Raw genomic sequence first — 25,239 nt, 5'->3', positions numbered from 1 at the left:
GGGCAAAACCTTAACTACTGAGTCCAGAAGGAGTCTAGAGTAGTTAATTTTGAGCTTGCAAAGGCTTTTAACTACTCAAGATAATTTTTAGAACCAACTATGATATGAACCCTAAAATTCCTGTTCCCTGGAAGGTAGAGACAAGGAGAAAGTACCGCCACATGCTTACAAGGTCAAGCTCCCAAGGACATAAAACAGGATGGCGACCTTGTCCAGTTTTTTGTTTGTTTCAGGGACCTGCAGCAAAGTTTGTCACTGACCAGCTTGCTGGGCCATCTTGAGCAGCAAGCTTATGGGGGCCCAAGCCCATGTTTTATCCTAAGGTACCCCTCGACACAGAAAAACGACTTTATAGCACAAAATATACCAGACTGACTACAGCTTAAGACTAGCCTCAGAATTCCTTTTTGCATTAATTAAAATTTTACAGAGGAGATAAACAGTGATTTTACAATCAGTTTGCACAGAGAGAGAGAAGCCTGAAATCTGACTGGTAAGAAATATTTACCCTTTTGCTGGCATGCCAGGCTTCTGGGCTCCCTTTCCCTGAGTGGCCCTGGTGATCTGGTTCTCTGCACCATTGCCCTGGGAGCCAAGCCACGACACAAAAGAATTTTTTTTTAAATGCACTTCAGTGTGGTGTTGTTCATTTGGAACATTCCACCATAAGTTATCTTTTGTAAGATGTCACCATTTCTGTAAGAATTTGCTGCCTCCCGGGCGTAATGTGTAAGCCAGAAGGAACTCAGTTTTCCAGAAATTAAGGATCCCATTTTTACCTAAAATATTGGCTTTACTCTCAAGTTCTCTTGATTAACTTAGCCAATGATTTTTTCCTACCAAGGCATGCAAGAAAAATGAAAGTAAGGAGTAGAACACAAAAATCTCTGTGAATTTTTAAAAGCCAAATTGTATAACCCTTGCAATATTTCTGTTTACTACCAGTTCCTTTCTGATCCAGTCAGATGTGAGCGACCTGTAACTGGATCCAAGCCAGTTAATTCCCAGATCAAATCCATTCCTGGACCCAGCCCAGTTTCTGTCACAACTTCCAAACCCAGTTTGGATCAGAAATGTGCTCAAAGAAACTTGGAGAGTTTGCTCAAAACACAAATCCATGGAGCTCTGAAATCTGAGAGGGAGCTTACCCACTATCCCCAGCCACTCTAAGAGATCAGTGGACACAAGTGGGTCCTGCAGGTACCTTGCGTGTTCACTCAGCACTCTTGCGGGGCGGGGGGGGGTGTTGCTAGAAGCTCCACTTTGGATCCTGCTTCTGACACCATTTGATAAAAGAAAAACTTCAGCTGAATTACATTTAAAGGACTTTAATTGAGCAATGAGTGATTTGAGAATCGGGCAGCCCCCAGAATCACAGCAGATTCACAGAGCCTCCAGCACAGCCATGTGGTAGAAGATTTATAAACAAAAAAAAGGGAAACGACGTACAGAAGTTGGAAGTGAGGTACAGAAGAGCTGGATTGGTTACAGCTTGGCTTATGCCTTATTTGAACAGTTTGAACACTCAGCAGTGTACGAATGCTTGAAGTATGGCCGCTGGGATTGGCCAAGACTTAGCTATTGTTACAGGTGCATACTACTAAATTAGGTTTTCAATTTTATCTCCCTATTAAGCTAGGTTACTGTTCATCCACAAGGACTCAAAATATAGAAGTACGGAGTCCTTCTCAGGTCATATTTAGTTTGCTTTAACAATGGACAAATGGGACTGGAACTTTGGGGTGAGGTCTGGACTGAAAATAGGTATTTGAGAGTCTTCTGTATATCAGTGCAACTGAAGCCAGGGGGATGGGTAATATTGTTGTGGGGGCGTGCATAAAGTGAGAAGAGAAGACATACAGGAGGAGCACCCCATATTAAGAAGTAAGATAGAACAGGAGGAGCTTGTGAAAGAGATGAGTGAGCAGTGGCCAGTGAGGTAGGAAACCAACCAGTGTGCTGCTGTGGAAGAAAAACGTAAAAGGGAGAGTCACCAACTGTGTCAGTTAACTGGACTTAGCTGCAAGAATGTCTAGAGTAGTGTGATCTGCACAGTGATCCTGGATTAAAGCATCCTAATCCCCCCCCCCCACCAATTTGTTACCACCTTAGACAAGTATAGAAGTTGAGAATATTTATACTTTTGTAGCACTTTGACATTGCTAGGACATGTAAGCTTGTGATCAGTAGACTTTCTGGTTGAACAGGGTAGCGACCAGTTCAGGTGTTGTGGTGAGTCCCATGGTGTGGGGGGCTGCACCTTAAGACCGCATGTCAGTCCGAGACAGATAGGAAAGGGAGGTCATTCAGTGCAGATAGTTTGAGAAGCAATTAATAGGTTCCATGGAATGTTGATGGTAAGAAAGGAAGGAAAAGGTGACAAGAGTGAGTGTAGGCAGCTCTTTCTAAGGAGTTTGGCTGCTGGAAGGGGAAGAGAAGCAGCTGGAGTTGGGTGGGAGGAACTAAGTTTAGAGACGCTAAAAGTGTAGCGGGGTCACGTGATCAGGTTGAGCTGCAGCAGGAACAACGAAGTTCCATTTTGACTACTATTCGTTGCAATTGGACCCTTACGTCAACTTTTTCATCTGTAAAAAAAAGGGATGGCCAGGCACGGTGGCTCACGCCTGTAATCCTAGCACTTTGAGAGGCCGAGGCAGGCGGATTGCCTGAGTTCAGGACCAGCCTGGCCAACAAGGTGAAGCCCCGTCTCTACTAAAATACAAAGAATTAGCCGCGCGTAGCAGCGGGCGCCTGTAGTCCCAGAATCTCCGGAACCCGGGAGGCGGAGGTTGCAGTGAGCCGAGATCACACCACTGCACTCCAGCCTGGGCGACAGACCGAAACTCCGTCTCAAAAAAAAAAAAAAGTGGGGGGGATGAAAATGCTATTGCTTTCCAGGAATAGCTATGACTACTTCCAATAAAAAAGACCAGAAGGTTCCACATGTGAAAACTGCGCTGTCACAATAAGTGGATGGGTACACGCACGCGCGCTGAGATCGTGCGTGCACAGGGCGGGGTGCGGCCGGCGTGAGTACGCCTGCGCGTGCCGCCATTTCCTGCAGCCGCAGACTCGGCCCGCGGTGCCTGCCGGGAAATGAGGCGCTCAACAAAGAAAATGGTGGTTTTGGGCGCGATCGACCGTGGAGAGGCTTTTTCTGCAGCAGTCCCGGTTTCTGCCGCCAGATGGCGCTCGAGGATCACAAATGGGCCTAGGGTTCTCATCGTGGCTCCGCCTGATAAATTTTGGATTCTCCTGGCCCTTCCCCCCTTTGTGGGGTCAACAGCGGATTTGGGAATCTGGCGACCAACACGTGCCCACTCCCCTACTCTTGCCCCTACCGAGCCCTCCAGGGTAACTTGGGGGAGAAGCTCCTCCCTAGCTTGCCGGGTTTTTGATGAGCCTGGCCAGCGCACAGGTCTTGAGCACCGTGGTCAGGGAAGAAGGCTGAATGGCTTAGGTCTTCCTAGAGAGGCCGGAGGCGGGAAAGAACTGGAGAAAGGAGAGATGGCAGTGGGAGGACAGGGACAAGAATACCAGTGTGTTTCCAGCCAGAAGACTATGTCTTTTAATACCTCATTGAAGTCGTCAGGTGACTTTGCCCTTGTTAGAAAGGAGCAGCACTGCTGGGGTCCTACTGAGGAGGAGACTACCTGCTCCTTGCGGTGGCGGTTGTGCCTCCTTCCTGTGTGCGCCACCCTCGGGGAGATGAGTCCCTCCAAGTCCACGAGACATGACAGCCAGCCTACCTGCCATGGGAGAACAAAGTCTAGTCTCAGGGCACTCACTTCATAAGGGTCTTATTCTTCCTCAGCGTGTTGGCTGATTTTGAGGGGAAGAATGTGGCCACCAAGGTCGGAGAGGCCTGGCAGGACAGGCCTGGAGCCCCAAGAGGTGGCCAAGGAGACCCAGCTGTACCCACTCAGCAACCTGCAGATACCAGCACCCCAGAACAGCAGAACAGCCCCAGCGGATCTGAGCAATTCGTCAGACGAGAGAGCTGCACCAGCAGGTAAGAGCCGAACTGCACTGGGACCTTACCTGCTAGAGCCAGTGTTTTTGTCCAGGGCAGCAACCCAGGACAGACCCCTACATACTAGGCATGCCTGTTACCCTCTGCAGGTGAGTGTGGTTAGGAGCCAGAGGGAAGGAGAGAAACCAGCATCTCGGGGTAGATATTCATAGGTTTCAGCTTGGAGCCATAGCATCAAATCTGTTAGACTAAGTCTGGCACAGAAAGGATGCACAGAGAATCAGGTTGTCTGGCAGCCAGTTCGAACCTGGAAACCTGGATCAGGGGAGGGATATAGGTTGCTTTTTCCATTAATGGAGATGGAAGCTCTCTGAGCAAGGTGTGCCATGGTGTGGATAGGATTCACTGCCAGAAATAACAACTGTACCAGTTGGAGGAGCTCTTCCACTGCCATCAGCACTGGGATGGCCATGGATTTGGGCAGTAATGTAGCTCCACAGTGCTGACTCAGGGTTGCTCATTGGTTGCAAGAAGTTGGAAGCAGTAGCCTGAGGAAACAGGGGCTCTGAATTTTCTGAGAGAGACCAAGAACCAAGGAACAACCAGGTACTAGGGAACAGACAGCACCAGACGCTTGTGCTTTTCTGTGAGCAGCTCAGGTCTCCCAAAGTGGTAGTTTCGTGGCTTCTGGCCTTTGTAGATCAGTGTGGATCCACACCAAATTATGATGTTTGTGGTAGCTGTAAGAACTTTCCCAATTTTGAAATCCTAGGTGACTTGTAGCATATTTTTTCACATTTGAAAATAATTGAGTTTTGAAAATGTTTTTACAGGCAATCTAGTATTAGATTTTATATCACCCTGAAACATTCTGTCAATTCTCATTTCCAAAAATCCATGGAAAGCTGGAGTTGTTGGACTGGAAACAGTGTGGTCTCAGGAAGGGCTTCACAGCCATTGCAACATGGGCAGGGCCTAGAGGGCAGGAGAGAATACCATGATTTGATGACATTTTACCCATTCCTGCCAGGTGAACTTCATCTCCCTCTCTATGACAGAATTTTCTGGCTCTCACATCCAGCTTTTGTCACTGGGAACCCCCCTATTGGCTCTTGCACTGGCAGGACATGTGGTAGAGGCTTGCAGTCTGAGGCAGGACTGGCTGCATTCTCAAGATGTCCTTATTTCTGGTGTTTTGTGGCTATTGTCCTGTCCACTTAACTGATTTTGACCCATTGCCTTGCTGTGACCTCTGTGCTCTCTCTGTCTGTCAGTTCCAGGTCATTCCCTTGACCAGCTTCCAGTCTTTCCTCATCTTGTCCCTGCCAATGAAGTATTCTGGCTCTGCCTTCACTCTCCTGCCATGATCCATTGCTTTCACAGGGCGGCTTCAGGAACAGAGTGAGAGGGCTGTGCTAGCTTTATCTTGCCAAGGAACCCAGCAAAGAAAATTTTTGCTGACCTCTTGCATTCCTCTGCCTGGCTCTGGTCTCTCAAACCTAACACATGGGATGCATGCCAGCAGCCAGCCTCAGTTTCCCTCTGGTCCTTTTCTGTGTGAGGCCAGAGGTCCTTCCTTTATCACTGCTTGGAGCTGCAGTTGATGATGGTGAAAGAAGGTGTACGTGTCTTTTGAGAGCTCCCTTTGTTCCCCAGAGTTTTTTTTTTCCCAAAGTGGCCATGAGTTTGAGAATAACCAGGAGCCATGGGCCGCTGGCTGGAGATGCTGCATACTGAGAGCCTCCCGTGAGCAGCCATGTACACAGTGAACATGATGGCTAAGGCCCCGTCCAGCCGCCCTCAAAGAGCACACAGTCCACTAAGGAATAAGCATGATCGTAATAACCGTTAGCACCTGCTGTGTGCTGAGAATGTGCACGCACTGTTCTCCATGCCTTATGTGGACTCACTCATTTAATTCTCACACCAACTCTAGGAAGGAGGTGCTTTTATTATGGAGAAACTGAGGCAGATGGAGGTTAAGTAATTTGCCAGCAGTTTTGCAGCCAGGAAGTGGCCTAACCGAGATTAGAATCCAGACAGAGTTCAGAGCCTGTACTGTTCATCGCTGTGGCATCCATACTGCTCCTCCGTTTGTGATAAGCCCAGGAAGGAAAGAAACCAGGTGCTCTGATGGAGAAGGGTTAGGGCAGAGTGTGGTAGCAAGGATGGTTAGGGAAAGCTTTGCTATCGAGGAGGAGACAGTTCAGCTGAGACCTGAAACATGTGGAGGAGCCTGCCTTCCAAGGAACCTGGGGAGAGGCACTGTGGCCAAAGAAAATAGGGAGGAGGGCCTGAACACTGAGCCCTGTGCTTGGAGGCTGCGGGGCGAGGTGAGCAGGGGGCAGGAGCTGGGCCCTGTAGGGTCTTGTAGGTGAGGGAGAGGAGGCTATTGGGAGGGCTCCTATTGCTCACATTGCAGTCCTCGGGGGATGCCCAGGGGATTTTATTTTTTTAAGAGGCGGTGTTTCACTGTGTTACCCAGGTGGTTTTTGAACTCCTGGCCTCAAGTGATCTTCCTGCCTCAGCTTCCCAAGTAGCTCCAGGGAATTTCTGTTTTACCTTGCCCCTGCGGTATTCTGCTGACACGGATCACGGGATACCAGACACCTGGTAGTTGTTCAGTCAGTAGGAGGTCTTCCTTCCTTCCTCTTAGAATCAATCCTTTTCTCACTCGTTGGCTCTGCATTTTATCCCCCATGTGTCTTTTCAGATTTTTGTGGGGCGTCCTCTGCCATCCAGTCCACCTCCTCCAGTCTCTATGGTATATTTCTTTGTCATAGGGTGAAGCAGGAACAGGCACAGGAGGGTTGGGTACACTGAGGTGAGGTGGGAGGGCGGGCCTTCAGGAAGGGCTTCCCGAAGGAGGAGGTGGTGTTGTCTGCAAAGGCACGCGAGGGCTTAGCAAGTCCAGGGGAACTGCAGCCTGGTCTGTATGGCTTGAGCTTGAGTGGCACGCGATATAGTTTGAGACTGTGAGGCAAGAGAGCTAGGCAGATGCTAGATCATGATTGTTCTTCCCTTTCCCCACTCTTCAACTACTTGTAATCTTAGGCACTGGATTCTCTGGCAAGGGGCCAATACCCAATAGCCTGGGCCAGATGGAGGCAGCCATATCTGGAGTATGATCTGAGCCGCAGCATGTTGGAGAAAAGCCAGAATCAGCCCAGGGCAGTGTGTGCACCCATAGTGCCGGCCTCAGGCCACTGGAGGGTGGGCAGACTGAAGTCGGAAGGTGCAAACAAGTGGTCAGTGGTGCTGCCCAACATCGTGCTCTGAACTGCAGCAGACAGCTACAGCAGCTTTGGTAATGAGGCTCATAGCCTGGGGGCAGGCAGAGTGAGAGCCAACATGGGCTTGGCCAGAGAAAAGCCCTTTTGGGCTGCCGAGGAGGTTGGATTCCAGGCCAAGGGCCGTATCTGGCAGCTGAAGTGTGGAGGTTCAGAAAAACTTCGACGCCGGTCAGTTTCTCGCCTCTGCTGGGAATGAGGTGCATCTGACTTTCCTCCTCAATGAGGCCTAATTTCATTTGGTCCTCTGCCCCTTGGCCTTGTGTTCTCTAGAGAGTTCCCTGTAGGGTGGCAGAAGGAGCTGATCCTAGTAAGGGACCGTCCCATCCAGTGAGGAGGTGAGCTGGGCTGTGTCTTCCCCTTCTGCACCCTCCTGACTGTCACATCCCCGGGAGCCCCATGGTTCCACTCTAATTGAGTGAGTCACAGAGGCCAAGGCCCTTGGTTGCAGTCAGGAGTACTGAGTGGACACTGGAAGATTGGGGTCTTGCTACCGATTCACGATGTGACCTAGGACATGTCTCAACTCACCTAGCCTGGGATTGCTTATCTGTAAAGTGAGGAGTTCCATTTGTTGGTCTTAGAGGAACCTTCAAGAGCAGTGGTCAAGGGTTAGGCTCAGAAAAGCCTGTTTGACCCTGGAAGGTGTCAGCTCCCAGGTTGACACACCTACCCCTCCCTTTATTTCTTTCAGGGTGAGGAGCCCCTCGAGCTGCATGGTCACCGTTACTGTCACTGCCACTTCTGAGCAGCCTCACATTTATATTCCAGCCCCCGCAAGTGAATCGGACTCCAGCTCTACCACGTAAGAAGGGCTATCTGGCAACCTGGGAGATGTTCCTCTGCCACTTCCTCCTTGGCAGTAAAGGACTTGGCTTTTGTTCCATGTTGCTTCCCATTTAGTGCCTTCCCCAATTTCTAGCAGGTCATTAGCCAAGGGGCCACACAGGACAGTGTTAGTCCCCTAATACAAACTCCCATCTACGGGCCTAGACGTTCCCACACCTCCTTTTTCCTATCTCTGTAAGAGGCTGCAGTGGTGCTTCCTAGTGCGCTAGTGGATGTGGCTCTGCCATTCATGGGTCCATGCCTGGAAAGCCAGCTCAAGTCCATGAAGGCCGGGCGTGTGAGGGCATTCCTGTGTTGCTGTAAAGGAATACCTGAGGCTGGGACATTTATAAAGGAAAGAGGTTTAATTGGCTCACAGTTTGGCAGGCTGCACAAGCGTGGCACCAACAGCTGCTTGGCTTTTGGCAAAGGCCTCAAGAAGCTTATAATCATGGTGGAAGCTGAAGTGGGAGCAGGACCATCACATGGCACGAGCAGGAACAAGAGTGAAGAAGGGGAGGGCCCGGACTTTGAAACAACCAGATCTTGTGTGAACTAACTGAATGAGAACTCACTTTTCACTAAGGGGATGGTGCTAGCTGTTCATGAGGGATCCCCCCATGATCCCGTCACCTCCCTCCAAGCCCCACCTCCAACACTGGGAATCACATTTCAGCATGAGGTTTGTCTGTCTCTCTCACATGCCCACTGCTTCACCTGCATTCCTGGCCACCTGTCAGGGTGCAGGAAGGGATGTCACTGCAGGAAGGCTGCTCAGTGAGGTGTGTGTGTTGGGGGCGGGAGGGGGGCATATCCAAGGGGGCCTCTGCAGACATCAGGTCAGCAGGCTGGAGTGTGCAGCATGGAAATGGGGGCAAATTTGGGGCCGTCCCGAGCCCAGCATGATGCAGACCTTGTTTCCAGCCCTGCAGAGGCCAGTCCAGCATGAGGCCACCTCTAGGCCTCTGGACTCTAGGAGGGAGAATGGAGGGGTTAGACGTGAGGTGGAAACTGCACAGTAGCTGAGTACCTTCTGGGAGGTGCTGAGTGGTAAAGACTGACAGTGTAGGATTAAGGCTTGGAGGATATCTTGGTTGTGGGTAGAGGGGAAAGACGACGCAGCCCTAAAGTAGGGGTGGAAAGCCCACAGGACTGAAGTGTAGAAGTATAGAAGCCTGGGGAGAAGATGGGGTCACCGAGGTCTGCATGGAAGAGGACAGCATATTGTCATTGGTTGCAGGAAGCCTCTTTCTTGGGCCCTCAGTCCAAACACAGCAAGAGACGCTCATGGCCTGGGATTGTAGCCTGAGTCCACAGCAGTGCCAGTGCCTTTATCCTGGGCCTTCCCATGAGCTGTTTCACTTCCTTCAAACCAGGCTGGGTCTCCCCAGCCCTGAATCACTCCTGTGGGCCAGGCCTGGTTCCCTGGAATCTTCTGGTGTACCTCTGATTTCTTCTGTGCTCCTTCTACAGCAAAGGGATTCTCTTCGTGAAGGAGTACGTGAATGCTAGTGAAGCGTCTTCTGGGAAGCCAGTATCTGCACGCTATAGCAAGTAAGAGCGGGTCCCAAACCCTTCCATGTCGGCCTTCTCCTGCCGGCTCCCATATTCTCATCCCTGCATTTCCAGTTCCTTGTCCAGGGCTTGGCTCAGAGTAGCTTCGGGGTAATTGTCGAGTGGATGAGTGATGTAGTTGCCCTCTGATGGGATTGATGCATTTTCTACTGAACTGGGCACCTTTGGGTTCTCTCTTCCGGTGAATTCATCCTGCACACCATTTTCACTGCCATTCTGTTCAGCTTGTCTTTGTTATTTTATTTTGTAAAATGCTGAGAGCACCACTCTTGACAGAGCTGGCAGAGCCCTAGGGACCAACTAGCTCATCCTATTTCCTTTCAGATCACAGAGCTCTTCTCTTCTGCGCTCATGTTCTTTTCTGTCACGCCAGGCTGCCTCATTTGAACACACATGTGACTGCAGTTCCTGATACATGTGTGGCTTTGCTTTTTTATTTTAATTAATTAATTAATTTTAATTAATTAATTTTTTTTTTTGAGATGGAGTCTTGCTCTGTTGCCCAGGCTGGACTGCAGTGGCGCCTTCTCAGCTTACCCCAACCTCTGCCTCCTGGGTTCAAGCAATTCCCCTGCCTTAGCCTCCCTAGTAGCTGGGATTACAGGCACCCACCACCATGCCCAGCTAATTTTTGTATTTTAGTAGAGATGAAGTTTCACCATGTTGGCCAGGCTGGTCTCGAATTCCTGACCTCAAGCAATCCACCTGCCTTGGCCTCCCCTTTTCATTGATCATCTCTTCATTTTCTTGCTTTGTGATGCCATGTAGAGGGGTACTTCATGTCACCTCAGTGTATTGCCACCTACCACACTGAGATGAGGTCCCTTAGAATGTTTCTTATGACATGTCATCTCACTGGAGGATTTTAGTAACAGAGAGGAGCATCCTGGCCTTATTTCAGGATTGGGCCTCTGGGGCTTCTGGACTTTCATTTCCACAGCTTTTTTCTGGACTTTTCATTTCCACAGCTTTCATTGGTGCTGTGGAATGATGAGCATGGCTGTGGGGGTCAAGTTCAAGCCCCAGCTCAGGCCCCCCGTTAGGATCACTTCAGACAACATGTTCAACCTCTCTGAGCTTTGCTTTCACCATCTGTAGGCCCTTAGGGTGGTTTTTCTCAACAGCTTATTGAGTTGTCGAGTGGATGAGTGATGTAGTTGCCCTCTTTAACGTGTACAGTCCCAAGGTTTTGGTACATTCACAGAGTTATGCAAACATCACTATCCAATTCTGGAACACCTTTGTCACTCCAAAAAGAAACTCCAAACCCGTCTGTACCCCCTAATTCTACCCCATAACTCAAGCACAGGTATTATACCAGAATGATCCCTTCTTTCTTCTCATTCCCAGTATCTGATTTCTGCTGAGTGGGCTCCTGCTGACTGTCACATTATATCATAGGTGGGGAGGAAAGCTCTGCTCTTTTCCCACTGGTCAGTGGGGTCCCCTTGGCATATACAACCTCAGGAATCCTAGCCACCCAGCCCCGATCATCTCCCTCATTGTGAAAGGTCTCCTTTGCCCCCCCATAGAAGGGCCCTGTGGCACCAAGTCATGGATGATGACTGGCATCATAGTTATGTCTCAGCTTGTGGCCAAAGGTTAATTAGAAAATTAACTATGATAGTGATTTGGCTCTCATCTCTGCCCTCCTCTCCCCTATCAAACTCCCTGCAGCGTCAGCAGCATTGAGGACTCATTCGCCATGGAGAAGAAGCCTCCATGTGGCAGCACTCCATACTCTGAGAGGTATGTTGACTTTCTTAGCACAGAGCTTGCACTTCTACAGAGGAGAAACAGGGAAGGGAGAGTTCCTGCTGAGTCTGTTTGCTTTTGTCTTCTGCTTTGCAGTCTCCAATCCATTTGCAGAAAGGTGAAGGACACTACCGTAGGGTGGTGCTTCCGTTGTTGGGATATCACACTTGTGACAACTAAAGCCTTTGAATTGAGCTAAGACTAGAGGGTAGATACCAACGGTGACTGAGAAGGGAAGTGGTGGTGTCTGACAGCCCAGAGGACTCATGTTAGCAGGAGGGGCCCTTCAGATTAGAACCTAATCAATCACTTAATTAACTTGCAAATCTGACCAGAAGTAAAAATAAAATGACTACAAAAGAGAGGAGTGGGCAGAGAATGAAGGAAAATGGGCTGCTGGCATCAAGAAGCCAGAAAGACACACAGAGGTAAGAATGCCTAGTGCTGTGGAGCCACCAAATTGAAAGCAGGGGCAGAGAACACCTTGTTCAGCAGTTTTGAAAGCTGTCACTAGATGATGGCACAGTCACTAGACAGTCTTAATGACAAAGAAATCTTATGTTAAAATTCTTGGAATGGGGAGAAGAGAGTCTCAGAGATTGAGTTCACTCAGGCTTCTGTGAAGAAAATAGAATAAGTAGCCTTCAGTCCACAGTAAGCGAATATGGCAGACCCTGGACTAAACCCCAGGGCCCTGACTACTCCCAAGTTAAGGATGTTTCCACTCTGCCATCTGGCTTCTCATTGATGGGCAGATCTAAATTCATGTGGATGACATTCAGAGACCAAAGCTACATTGGGGAGGAAAAGGAAGGAAGTAAGAGGGTTAAGATAAAGAGAATCCTACCGGGCCCCAAGGGCAAACATATAGGAGCAGGCAAGCATATGGGGCCAGGGAATCTCCTCCACTATAGCTGAAGAAGCAGGTGGTTCTGAGTATCTACAGATTACTTGGTGAAGCACATCAGCAGATGAAGTCTTAGCAGAGAAGGGCAGGTTGGTCAGAAACCTGAGAGTTAACCACCTACATAGGAGCAAATGGAATGAGGCCTCCAATTCTAGTGGAGTGACAAACCAGATACTCTAGGGACCCCCCTTTCCATTGCACAACCACTAAATCCAGAATCAGTCATTACTGATCCATTGCTAGGCTTGGAGGAAGGAAGGGGACTCTCTAGGGACAATGTCAGTCACTTGCACACATGCATATGCACAGACACACATGCACATGCACAAAGAACAGCTGTGAGCTGGTGCTGCTGGTGGTGAAAGAAGCAGGAGGAGCAGGGCTGTGCTGAGGGCAAGGGTTGCCAGCAGCACTGCTGTCCAGAGTGAACCCTGGGCCAGCAGCAGGATGGTGGGCCACACCCAAGCTGCCCGTGGCACTTCTGGGTCCTCCGACAGAGCTAACGTGGATCTAGACTGGTAATGTCCCCCCACCCCTTGGGCTCCTGTCAGAAGCAGACCCAAATCTCTGGAAGAAAGTACCCTGAATTTTGGCTTGTAGGATCAGATCAAGCAGTCACTTTCAGGAAGTCCAGTCTGAGGAAGAAAAGCAGAGGTGACTCTCAGAAACAGGCATCCTGGATCTGGAAAGATGCTCAACCCAGGAGTCAGTATCTAGAACTTCAGTGTCGGATCTGAGTAGGCTCTACAGACAGAGCATGGAGGGTGGGTCCAGGAGTATAGGCAGGGGCAGGGCTCAGTTGGCCCAGGCATGAGGAGAAGGGCCATCAAGACAGGGGGCCAGGCAGGGCACACAATGACATGTCTCCTGTAGGAGAAGGCATTGGTCTTCCTGCTCTAGAGGGTAGCAGGCCCCAGCGGATAATCTAAGCCGAAGGTCAGGGGGAGGCAAACTGTCTGGAATAAGTATCGCATCAGGACACCTACAGGAGACATGTCATTGTGAGCTGGAAAAAGATGCATGACTAGTTTGTGGAAATAATGCAGAGGTCTACAGCAGGCTGAGAACTGATCTGGCCCAGCGCTGTGCTGCACACCACAGAAAACGATGGCAGCCTGGGGATCCTGACAGCAAACCTGGACCTGGCTGCACCAAACCGGAAGGTCTGGCTGTGTCACATCAGAGGTCTGTACACCAGCCTGACCACTGGGTTATTGTTCTTCATCTCACAGGACAACTGGAGGGATCTGTACTTACTGCAACCATGAGATCCGAGACTGTCCAAAGATTACCCTAGAACATCTTGGTATCTGCTGCCATGAATATTGCTTTAAGGTAAGAAAGAGGTGGAAGACAGCTTGAGCTAGGCGGTAACTCCTGATCACGTGCTGCTAAGAACGTTTTGTAGAGTGCAGGAGTCTTACGGGTTCAGAGACTGTGGAGAAGGCTTGATCTCCATATACAATTGCACATAGTCGCAGAGGCTTTGCACAACTGGGAGGTGAATGAGCTTCCAAGTCTAAGAGAGTAGATGAGTGTTGGTGGTTCTGCATGCTTAGTACTGTAGGGGAGACAAAAGAGGTCTTTTCAGGAAAGACTATTCCTGGCAGAGGGCCAGCAAGTGCAAAGGCCCTGGGGCAGAAGCCCTAGAGTGTTCTAGCTTGCATGGGAGAATGGCATGAGTGACAGGGTGGGCTAGATCATGTAGGCCTTGGCGGGCACAGAGTTTGGATTTTATTCTAAGTGCCATTGGGGTCCCCATTCTCCACAGTGTGTGGCACTTTGTAACCCCAGGTTGTTGGTTCCAATCCATTTAGGGTGTCACCTCTGGGTGCACTGAGAAAAACAACCCTCTCCTTTGCCTTGACAGAATGTTAGGCAGGCTTCTCTCCTCCCCACAGGGCCTGAACTTTGCTTGCTCCTGGTTAAGTAAGTGCTGAAATGCAGAACATGCCCCACTTAGCAGCTTATCCTGAGAATCGGCTGACCACGGGGAAACACATTTCTGGTCATGCCAAACGGGTTCTCCTTTGCTTGCCCACTGGCCCTTGGAAGTAGCTGAGCTGCTAGCTCTACTTACTACTCCCTACCAAGAAAAAAAAAAGGCTTTTTTTGTATTATTTTGTGATGTTTTTTGTATTATTTTGTGATGTTTTTGTATTATTTTGTGATGTTTGCAAGTCCTGAGGTCCAGGATGTGCCACGGGCTCACAGCATCTGCTCGCCCACCTTGTTCAGGCATCCCCTTCCCACTCCACTCATTCCTCTTGCTTTGCTTTGTGTGTTGACCTCCAGCTTGCTTTTTCTTTCAGTGTGGGATTTGCAGTAAACCGATGGGCGATCTCCTGGATCAGATCTTCATTCACCGTGACACCATTCACTGTGAGAAATGCTATGAGAAGCTCTTCTAGGTGAGTGCTGGCACTGCAAAGGACAAGTGGCCAAGAGACTCATTAAGGAGTAGAGATGCGCCCTGGTCTCTCCTGGAGTCTCAGCCCCAGACACAGCTTTCTTTCTTGGCTCTTCCTTATATTCAGGGGGCCTTATGTCCTCATGTCCCTATGCCTTGTGATACTTTGAGATCTTAGGTAGCATGGACAAAGGCCCTCTACGAGGACACTTCCAAATCACACCTTCATCCAGCACCTGAGCCGAGCCCTCTAGCTACCCTGGGATACTCGCTGGGCCACTGTTGTTAGCCCCGTTTTGCAACAAGGAAATAAAGATATAGAAAGAGAGGGGGCCTGGAGAAACCCAGGTAGAATCAGGACCTCATCCCAGGTCTCTGGATTCTTGTCCAGGGCTCTCTGTTCACTGTCGCTCGCATAGCTTCAGATCAGGACTGCATAGCCATGGTGCTCAGTGAGACAAGCCTCTGGGCCACATTATGAGAACTTCCTGAAGATGTGTGTTTGCATGCTTATAGCCAGAGGAATTTATCACAGTGTCTGAGCACAGAGCAGAATATATCCCTTGAAGGCAATCGGGATCAATAGCAACCAGGCTTTCCACTAGCTCCATGCTGATGGTCTTCTCTCCAGAAGACACCTTGAGCTAGGCGGTAACTCCTGATGACTGGAGCAGTCACCCACCCTGAGGGCCTCTAGCTGATGTGTTTCCAGTCTCATGGCTACTTCTGTTTTCTTTTAGCGCCCCCCGGCCAGGCTGATCAGAAGCTGATGACTCGTGGACAAATTTGGCTGTCCCCAGTTTTGCCCCAAGTTGCTGTCTCCCCTTCTCTCACCTCCTCCCTCCCTGTTTGATTTCTTCATGCTTTTGCCCTTCTCAAGTTGAAGTTGCATACATCCAATATCGTATCTTAATGATGCTAGGATAATTGCTTGTGTGTGTAGCTTCTTATAGCTTAGTAAGCGCTTTACGTCCATGATCTCATTTCAGGCTCAACCAAAGAGGATCAAACAAGAATTCCATCTTGGCTTCCCTAAGACAGATTGGCTTTCTAATGAGTTTAAGTGGGCAGAAGTGTAGGGTTCAGTGTGTCCTGACTCCCTTGAGGCCTATGATGGGCCAAGTTGAAGACTGTTGATGATCCCTGGTGGGTAAATTGCAGACATCGAATGCTAGGGATTGGCATAGGCTAGTGTTTAGCTTGTCTATTTGCCATATCTATTTTTTTAAATTTCCATACACTTGTAAAAGTCGTTAGTTGCTTTTGATTGAGTTATATAGCAGTTTTTCATTTTGTCTTCCACTCACCTTTCACTATATTTGAATGTTCCCTTACAGGTATGTTGGCATGTGTTAGAAAATTTACACAATTAGGTTTAAATTCAGTAGGATGTGATTTTAGGATGCTACTGATCAAAGTGATATATGTGTCTGTTGGAATCTTGATAGCTGATTAATTTGCCCTCAATTCTGCTCCCTGAACTTTACACATAAATCTTCCCAAGTGGGTTTTAGGGTGTACAGATCCCAGCAGGACTAAGGAGGTGGAAACGCAGCTAACATTTCTTGAGGCTCTACCACATAGCAGGCACTGTCACAAAGTGATGGCATTAATCCCCATAATAATCCTGTGAAGGTGATATTCTCATCCCATCTTAGACATGAGGATATTGGAACTCAGAGAGGTGGCTGTTGCATTGCGCAGAACTCTACAGAGCCCATGCTCTTCCCGGAGCAGCACCCACAAAAGCAAGCATTGATTTTGTGATCAGTGTGTGCCAAGCATTGTGCAGAGGGTACATAGTTCCTGCCAGGTTAACACCCTCCCTTCAGGCCTCCCAAAGGCATAGGCTTGCAAAGAGCAGAAGGTGTGAAATCACACTCTTCCTCTGGGCATCTTGGATCCCTGAATTATCCCCACCCCCCATGAAGTACTTCAAGGGCCAAGCTTCCCCTTTCCCTCCCCTCCCCCCATGAAAATGCCTCCAAGCTGAGATGCTTTCAGCTGAGAACAGATTTGACTCACAGACATTACCAAAGAGGAGCTTGTGAATCCAGGAAAAGCTCCAGGGGGCTAGCTGATCTGAGCAGAGAGCTTTCAGTGACTCATTTTCCTGTCTAGACTCTGCCTCAAGCTAGTGGCAACTGCTGGGGCCCCAGGTACTTGGGACATGGAAACTCGTTGGATGGCTGGGCAGATGCAAGCCTGTTCATGCAGTCAGCCGACCCTCTGCTCAGGTTCAGCTGGACTCTGCCATCTGTGGGCCCAGCATCACTCTGTAAGTTCCTTGAAAGGAAGAACAACCTTAGAGTATTTCTGATACAAAATGAGGGCCTCTTCTCTTGATTTAATTATAAAATGTCTACGTCTTTCTCCAGTTTCTGAGCCCTATGCACATTGGCTTGTGGACTTGTTCTTCCTGCCAAATGATCAGAGAGGAACATTCCATTTATTTGTATTGGATTTCCTCTGGAGGGCATGTACCCACACCAAATACCAACTGCTCTTCCTCAACTGTAGTCCCCAATATCAGACTTGGCACATGGTGGACACTAACACACAGGTACTCAATGAATGAGTGAAGGAAATAAAAGTCACCCCGTTGGTGAGAGGTGCTATCCCTGAGTCTCAGTGCAGGCCCAGTGGATGAAAGGCAAGGTAAAGAGGCCCAAGATAGGCTGGCTTCCCCCGTTCAAGGTATAGTCTGCCTTTAAGGGAGTTTTAGAACCAACATGCAAGATATTGAAAAAAATCTTGCAAGAGCCATCATTGACTTAGATCCAGAACAGCCTCTCTCATGTCTAAAAAGGCACAGAATTTTGCAGATCTGAGGAAGAGGGATGCATTACCTTTTTGCTTCTTTTTAATTGCTTAGTGTTTCTAATCATACTTAATCCACATTAATGTGCACAATTATAATAAATGGTAAGATATTACATGTGTCAGTGTTAAAGTTTTCTTTTGAAGTGTAGTAACTTGGTGTATTCAGCTGTGTGATTTCTTTATTCCTATTGCCTGAAGCCATTCTCTGTACAAAAGTAAACAAGTACTTAATAGCAAGCTGTAGACACTAGGCATGCACGGGAACTGTGGAATTCTAGACACATCAAATCTTAATGAAGAATATTGTATTGTGGCAGCAATGGGGGGGGGGGTCCATCTTCCTCATCATTACCACTGCAGACAGACAGCCACCTAGTCATTAGTGCCCACTTCCAGTGACCAGGAGCTCAGTTCCTTACAAGCCCCTGCTGTCTGTGGTTTTAGAAGATGCATTCTTCAGTTGAGTTAAAGTCCATTTCTGTATGTCACCCACTGGTGGTCTTTAATTCCTCTGCTAGATGCCAGCCCTTAAAATAGATGAAAATACTTCTCAGATTCTGTCTTCGTCAGCTCTTCTCACATTTAAACACCCCTGGTCCCTCTAACTCTTCCTTGACAGTAATTCTGAATACACATCTCTCAAAGGCCCTCCTCAAAGGTGACCCCAACACATACTCCAACTCATTCCTCTAGATGTGTACCAATGTAATCTGCATGCGATCCAAGTCTTGATTCAACCCAGGGACGGGAAAGGGTGATCAGGAAGTCCAAAGATAGATATAATACTCCGAGAACTCCTTCTACCACTGAGTAGGGGCCTCAGGGCCATTGGACTAGTGTCCCTCTAGCTATTTTCTCACCCCAACCTTGGCCTTCATCTTGTTACAATGGGAAGGAAGAGCTTTTACTAATTCAAAAGACAAGGACTGCAACAGTAGCTCCTGACTAGGTATTTGTAGGACTCTTAATTGGTGACAGTGTGACACAAAGACCTAAAGGAAAAATAGGGGAGTGTCATTTTGAAACAGCAAGTCGATCCTAGTGTTGGGCCTCCTCCATTACCATGACTTCTCCTTCCTATCCCAGGTTTGTATCTGTGACGGTCCCCTACCCATGCATCTCTATGTCCTCTGGGGACTGCTCCTTGCTTATGATTGTGTTCGGCCTGTGGATTTTCCTCCCCAGAACATATTCCTCTTGTGAAACTTCTCTGTACAGTATCCTCTGCCTGTGAAGGTCCCAAGCCTGCTTCTGAATGCCTTCTTCCCACTGTCCTCTACCTCCTAATGCCTTCTGCTCCTGGCTCCTTGCACAGTCCCTTCTACCTGCAGATGCCTTCTGCTCTCTGATCTCTGCTGCTGAGTTCGTTCATCACCTAGGGCCCAGCCAATGAGGCCTATCTGCACGAGGGCTTCTGCCTGTAATTGCCCTTGCCATAGTGTGCTTTGCTTAGTTAGTCTTACTTAAGGTCTATTGATTTTCTTGTTTCTAAAGAACCACATCATTGACTTTTAAGAAAAAAATCATTTTATTGATTTTTTTCTATTATTTTCTACTCTCTGTTTCATTAATGTTGCCTTTAATCTTTGTCGTCATTTCTTCCCTTCTACTTGCTTTGGATTTACTTTGCTCTTCTTTTTCTAGTTCCTTCTTTCGTTTTTTTTTTTTTTTTTTTTTTTTTTTTGGAGACAGGGTCTTGCCCTGTTCCCAGGCTGGTGTGCAGTGGCACAATCATGGCTCACTGTAGCCTTGACCTCCTGGGCACAGGCAATCCTGTCACTTAAGCCTCCTGAGTAGCTGGAACTACAGGCATGTGCCACCATGCCTGGCTAATTTTTTCCTTTGAATTTTTTTGTAGAGGTGGGGTTTGGCCATGTTGCCCAGGCTGGTCTAGAACTCCTGGGCTCAAGCAGTCTTCCCACCTTGACCTCCCAAAGTGCCAGGATTACAAGTGTGAGCCACCATGCTCAGCCAATACCTTTCTTCTTGAATGTATGCATGTACAGCTGGAAATTGTTCTCTGAGCACTTCTCTAGCTGCATGTTGTGTTTTCCTTTTCATTCATCTCAAAGGTTTTCTAATTCCCCTTATCACTTCTTATTTGATCCACTGGTTATTTTAGAGTTTGTTGTTTAATGTGGGTTCCCCAAATTTCCTTCAGTTATCAGTTTCTAATTTCATTCCATTATGGTAGGTTAACACACTTTGCATAACTTCCACATTTTAAAATTTGTGCAGGCTTGTTTTATAGCCCTGTGCTTTGCTGTGAATGTGTTCTTCATGGGGTTCTCCCTGCACAGCTGCGGTCACTGCCTGTGACCACTCTCCACTCTGCCCTCTGCCTTCACAGCCTCTCTGAATAATGCACCCTGCTTGAGAACTGCCTCTCCCTCTCTCTGACAGCCTGCTGCACAATGCTCTTCATTTCTGAGGCCCACCGTACACTGTGCTCCACATTGTGCAAGCTGTCCGGTTGTGAGCTTGGTGCGACGTGGCATGCATAATGCTTGGCTGCCAGATCACCTCCTTATCATGTCCTCTGCCTGCAGTGCCCTTGGCAGATCCCCCTGCTTCAGTATCTCCTCCCACAAATGTCTTCTGCCTATTGATACCTTCTTTTGATCAGCACCTAGATGTTCCAGTTGGTCACTTAATCACTCAACAAGCATTGATTGGATATCTACCCATGTGCCAGACGTGGGGGCCCCAGAAAAGTATACACAGTTTGTATTTCTGTGGAGCTCACAGTGTAAGAGGAGAGGAGTAAACCAAACATCCCACAACAAAATACTGTTGTGATAAGTGCTCTGAACAAAACATACAGGGTATGTTTTGGAGACAGGGTCAAGGCACTCACTGTAGCCTTGACCTATATGCTATAATATAGTGACCTACTCTGGGCTGCTTGGTTATCGGGGGAGCCCGCCCCCAATATTTCAACATAAGTTCTTTCTATTTTCCATAAGTGTCAACCAGCTGAGAAATAAAGAGAAAGAATACAAAGAGAGGAATTTTATAGCTGGGCCTCCGGGGGTGACATCACATATCGGTAGGACCATGATGCCCACCTGAGCTGCAAAACGAGTAAGTTTTTATTAAGGATTTCAAAAGGGGAGGGGGTGTACAAATGGGGAGTAGGTCACGTGCTTTAAGGGGCAAAAGGCAGAGCAAAGATCACATGCTTCTGAGGAAACGGAGCAAGGACAAAATCAGAACTCCTGATAAGGGTCTATCTTCAGCTGTGCACGTATTGTCTTGATAAACATCTTAACAGAAAACAGGGTTCAAGAGCAGAGAACCAGTCTGACCTCAAATTTACCAGGGTGGGGTTTCCCAATCCTAGTAAGCCTGAGGGTACTGCAGGAGACCAGGGCGTATTTCAGTCCTTATCTCAACCTCATAAGACAGACACTCCCAGAGCTGCAGTTTATAGACCTCCCCCCAGGAATGCATTCCTTTCTCAGGGTCTTAATTATTAATATTCCTTGCTAGGAAGATAATTTAGCAATATCTTCCCTACTTGCACGTCCGTTTATAGGCTCTCTGCAAGTCGAAAAAAATGGCTCTATTCTGCCTGACCCCACAGGCAGTCAGACCTTATGGATGTCTTCCCTTGTTCCCTAAAAATCGCTGTTACTCTGTTCTTTTTCAAGGTGCACTGATTTCATATTGTTCAAACACACATGTTTTACAATCAATTTGTACAGTTAACACAATAGTGGTCCTGAGTGGACCTGATGTATATTCTCAGCTTACAAAGATAACAGGATTAAGAGATTAAAGTAAAGACAGGCATAAGAAATTATAAAAGCATTAATTTTGGGAACTGATAAATGTCCATACTAAAATGAAATCGTCACAATTTATGGTCCTCTGCTGTGGCTCCAGCCGGTCCCTCCGTTCAGGGTCTCTGACTTCCCGCAACATCTCTCCCTTTCTTTTTGAACATAACAGGATTAAGAGATTAAAGACAGGCATAAGAAATTGTAAAAGTATTAATTTTGGGAACTGATAAATGTCCATATTAAAATGAAATCTTCACAATTTGTGTTCCTCTGCCGTGGCTCCAGCCGGTCCCTCCATTCGGGGTCCCTGACTTCCCACAACACTTGGTCAGGGAAGCTTTTTTTACATTTTTTGTTTTTAGAGACAGATTCTTACTCTTTCACCCAGGCTGGAGAGCAGTGGCATGATTGTAGCTCACTGCAACCTCAAACTCCTGGGCTCAAGCAGTTATCCAGGCTCAGCCACCTGAGTTGCTGAGACTACAGATGCACATACCACCACATCTAACAGAGAAGCTTTTCACAAGGACATGATATTTGGCTTTAGTATGAGTTTGCTATACAAAAGGAGGCTATCTTCCAGCCCCTCTTTAATGTTCCCCTACACTCAGCTCCACCCCTCAAGGCTACTCACTTTCCTTGTACAGTGCATCAAGCCTTCTGTGGGGCACTGGGGATACATCAATGAGCAAGACAGACAATCTGTGAATTTGTGGAGTGACCATCTTGTGGGGAGAAAGACAAGGCAACAATCCTATTTCAGTAGCAATAGCTAAAGGAGCACAGAGGTGTGTCACCTGGATTTCTGGGGCTAAGGATGGTTTTCTGGGGGAGGTGACCTCTGAACTGAAACCTGAAGGACGAGGAAGAATCATTCATTCATTCATTTAATAATTTAAATATTTCCTGAGCACCCACTGTGGGCCACACACTATAGTAGGCACTGAGGACACACCGGTGACAAATCAGACAAAGACCCTGTCCTTCTGGTCAATGATGGGAAGCAGGTGCTAAATAAACATGAAAGTCTTCACTCTCTTTTCATTTTCTTTTGAACCCACTTCCTTGAGGCTCTCACCTCCACCATGGTACTAAAAATGCTAGTGCTAAGGTCCCCAATGACCTCCACATTGCTAGACCGCATGCACACTTCTCAGGCCTCATCGACTGAGCAGCAGCATTTGGTCCAGTGGGCATGTATTAGTTTGTTCTCACACTGCTATAAAGAAATACCTGAGACTGGGTAATTTATAAAGGAAAGAGGTTTAATTGACTCACAGTTCCACATGGCTGGGAGGCCTCAGGAAACTTACAATCATGGCAGAAGGCGATGGGGATGCAGGCACCTTCTTCACAAGGCTGCAGGAGAGAGAAGTGCAAGCAGGGGAAATGCCAATGCTTATAAAGCCATCACATCTCTGAGAAGTCACTATCACAGGAACAGCATGGGGGGACCTGCCCCCATTATCCAGTCACCTCCCTCCCTCAACATGTGGGAATTATGGGTCCCTCCCTTGATGTGTGGGGATTACAATTCGAGATTAGATTTGGATGGGGACACAGAGCCAAACCACATCAGGTCCATTCCCTTTGCTAGGCCTCTAGGCCCATTCTGCCTTTCCTTCCACCTCACTGGTCACTCCTTTTCTATCTCCATTACTGGTTCTTTTTCATCACCCCATTCTTTCAACTTTGGAGTACTCTAGGACTTTGTTCTTGGACCCCTTCGCTTTTCTATCTGCACTCACTGCGTTGTATCACTGGGGTCCAGGCTTCAACAGATATAGTATACACTGCCTCCTTCTGGAATTGCAGCTGCTCCAGCCCATGTCATCTTCCTGAACTTCAGACTTGTGTTTCAACTTCCCACAGCTCATTTCCACCTGGGGAGTCTAATTGTCATTTCATACTCAGCCACGGAAGCCATGCTGTATGCATTGCCATCCACAGCTTCGTAAATGGCAGTCCCATTCTTCAGCTTGCATAGACCAAAACCTACACATCACCTGCTGATCTCCCACTGCACTTCCAGCCCATCAGCCTAGCCTGTTAACTCTCCCTGCCAAAGGGCTCCAGAGGCAAACCATTTCTCCTCACCTTCACCATTAACATATTGTCCCCTAATCCCCCATGTGGATGATTGCAATAACCTAAGCAATCATCTTTCCTTCCTTCCCACCCTGAAGTGTACTCCAGCGTGGCTGCAAGAGTGAAGAGTTTGAAATTTCAATCCGATCACGTCCCTCTTCTGCTCCATACCTTCCCCAGGCCTTGTTTTACTTGGACTAAAAGCCAGAGCCCTCAAGTTGGCTGGCCAAGCAGGCGCTGCTTTCTCCAGCCCCCACCACCTTTCCTTCTTACTCACACTATTCCAGGCATTCTCTGGCCTTGAGCTGTGTGCTGGTTGTCTCTTCTGCCTGGAATGCTCATCTCCCAGATGCCCACGTGGCCATCTCCCTTGCGTCCTTCACATCTCTGCTCAGATGCTACCTTCTCCCTGATACTTTCATGGACCATCCAATTTAAAATTCTGTGCACACCCCTAACACTCCTTATACCTGCTTCCTTGCTTTTTCTCTGTAGCACTTATCACAATCTAACATACTATATGTTTTCTTCTTATTTTATTGTTTGTATTTCCTTACTTAAATGAAATCTCCATGAGAGATTTTTGTCCTTTTGCTCCACTGCTGAATTCCCAGTGCCTATAATAGTGCTCTGCACATAGTAGGTGCTCAGTAAATGTTGACTAAATGAATGCATAAAATAGATGATTTCAGACAAGTTCTGTAAAATGATAAAGCAGAACGAGCTAGAGCTCTGGTCTCCACATGCTAAATATGGTCTCCACATCCCACATTAGGCTACTTGTGTTTAAATAGAAATCAACTAAAATACATTTTAAAAATCCAGTTTCTCAGTCACACTAGCTCCATTTCAAGTGCCTAGTAACCACACATGGCTAGAGACTACCCTATTTGGCAGCACAGGCCTAGAATATTCCCATTCCCACAAGTTTTCCAGGTAGAGGGGCCAGTAAGGGCAGAGGCCCTGAGATAAGATTAAGAGCCAGATGTATTTGAGGGACTAGCCAGTGGGGCTAGAGGGTGGCAAACACACAGCAGAGTGGGGGACAGATCATGTAGGGTTTGTAGGCCATGGTTAGGAGTTTGAGTTTTAGTCTAAGTGATAATGGGAAGCCATCCATGGCTTCTGAGCAAAGAAATGATGTCATTTGATTTCTGATTTTTAAAAATCACTGTGAGTTATATTTGGAGAATGGACTATAGAGGAGCAAGAGGAGAGAGAGAGAGGATGCTATTGCACTGCAAGTATCAGTGACGGTGGCCTGGACAATGATGGCGGTGGTAGAGATAGAAGTGGATGGAGTTTATATGTATTTGGAAGTAGAACTGCAGTACTTGCTGATAATGGAATACGAATCTATGAGGGAAAGAGAAGAAGACAAACTGAGTCTAGTTTTGGAATCAGAGCAGTTGGGTAGATGCTGATGCCAGTATCTTTGGTGAACTTATGAGCAGTTTGGCGCTGATTGAATGGTGTGGCTTGGGAGCCAGAGTTTTGTGTTGGGAAAATTCGTATTGAGATGTTCTGTTGCCCAGGTGGAGATGTGGGTTAGGCACTTTGACATATAAGTCTAGAGCTTAAGAGGGAACTGGGCTTAGAAACAGCCTGCCAATGATAATGAAAGTATGGACAGGCTGAGATCACCAAGGAAGTGAATGTAGATAGTAAAGAGAAGAGGACCCAGGGCACTGAGTCCTGGAGAGAATCAAGCAGAGAAGGAGGAACCAGAAAACTCTACCAGGAGAGGCCAGCGAAGTAGGAGGAAACCCGAAGCATGTGGTATCCCAGGAGCCAAGGGGAAAAAG

General features: G+C 47.8%; 1 protein-coding gene across 1 annotated transcript in view; it reads left to right on the top strand.

Annotated features, from left to right (window-relative positions):
• Positions 1-17,676, top strand: part of ZNF185 (zinc finger protein 185 with LIM domain) — a 34,801-nt gene extending 17,125 nt beyond the window's left edge. The window contains exons 3-9 of the mRNA XM_032757948.2: positions 3,815-4,012; positions 7,958-8,068; positions 9,565-9,645; positions 11,344-11,415; positions 13,561-13,663; positions 14,641-14,739; positions 15,479-17,676. Coding sequence (XP_032613839.1) covers positions 3,815-4,012; positions 7,958-8,068; positions 9,565-9,645; positions 11,344-11,415; positions 13,561-13,663; positions 14,641-14,739 — 664 coding nt within the window. The 3' untranslated portion in view covers positions 15,479-17,676. The remainder of the gene's footprint in view (positions 1-3,814; positions 4,013-7,957; positions 8,069-9,564; positions 9,646-11,343; positions 11,416-13,560; positions 13,664-14,640; positions 14,740-15,478) is intronic.
• The last annotated feature ends 7,563 nt before the right edge of the window (positions 17,677-25,239 follow it).

Source organism: Hylobates moloch, unplaced genomic scaffold (assembly GCF_009828535.3).
Source record: "Hylobates moloch isolate HMO894 unplaced genomic scaffold, HMol_V3 SCAFFOLD_7, whole genome shotgun sequence".
Lineage (NCBI taxonomy): Eukaryota > Metazoa > Chordata > Mammalia > Primates > Hylobatidae > Hylobates > Hylobates moloch.
Note: the sequence above shows the minus strand (reverse complement) of the source record. Positions and strands in the feature narration are given on the sequence as shown.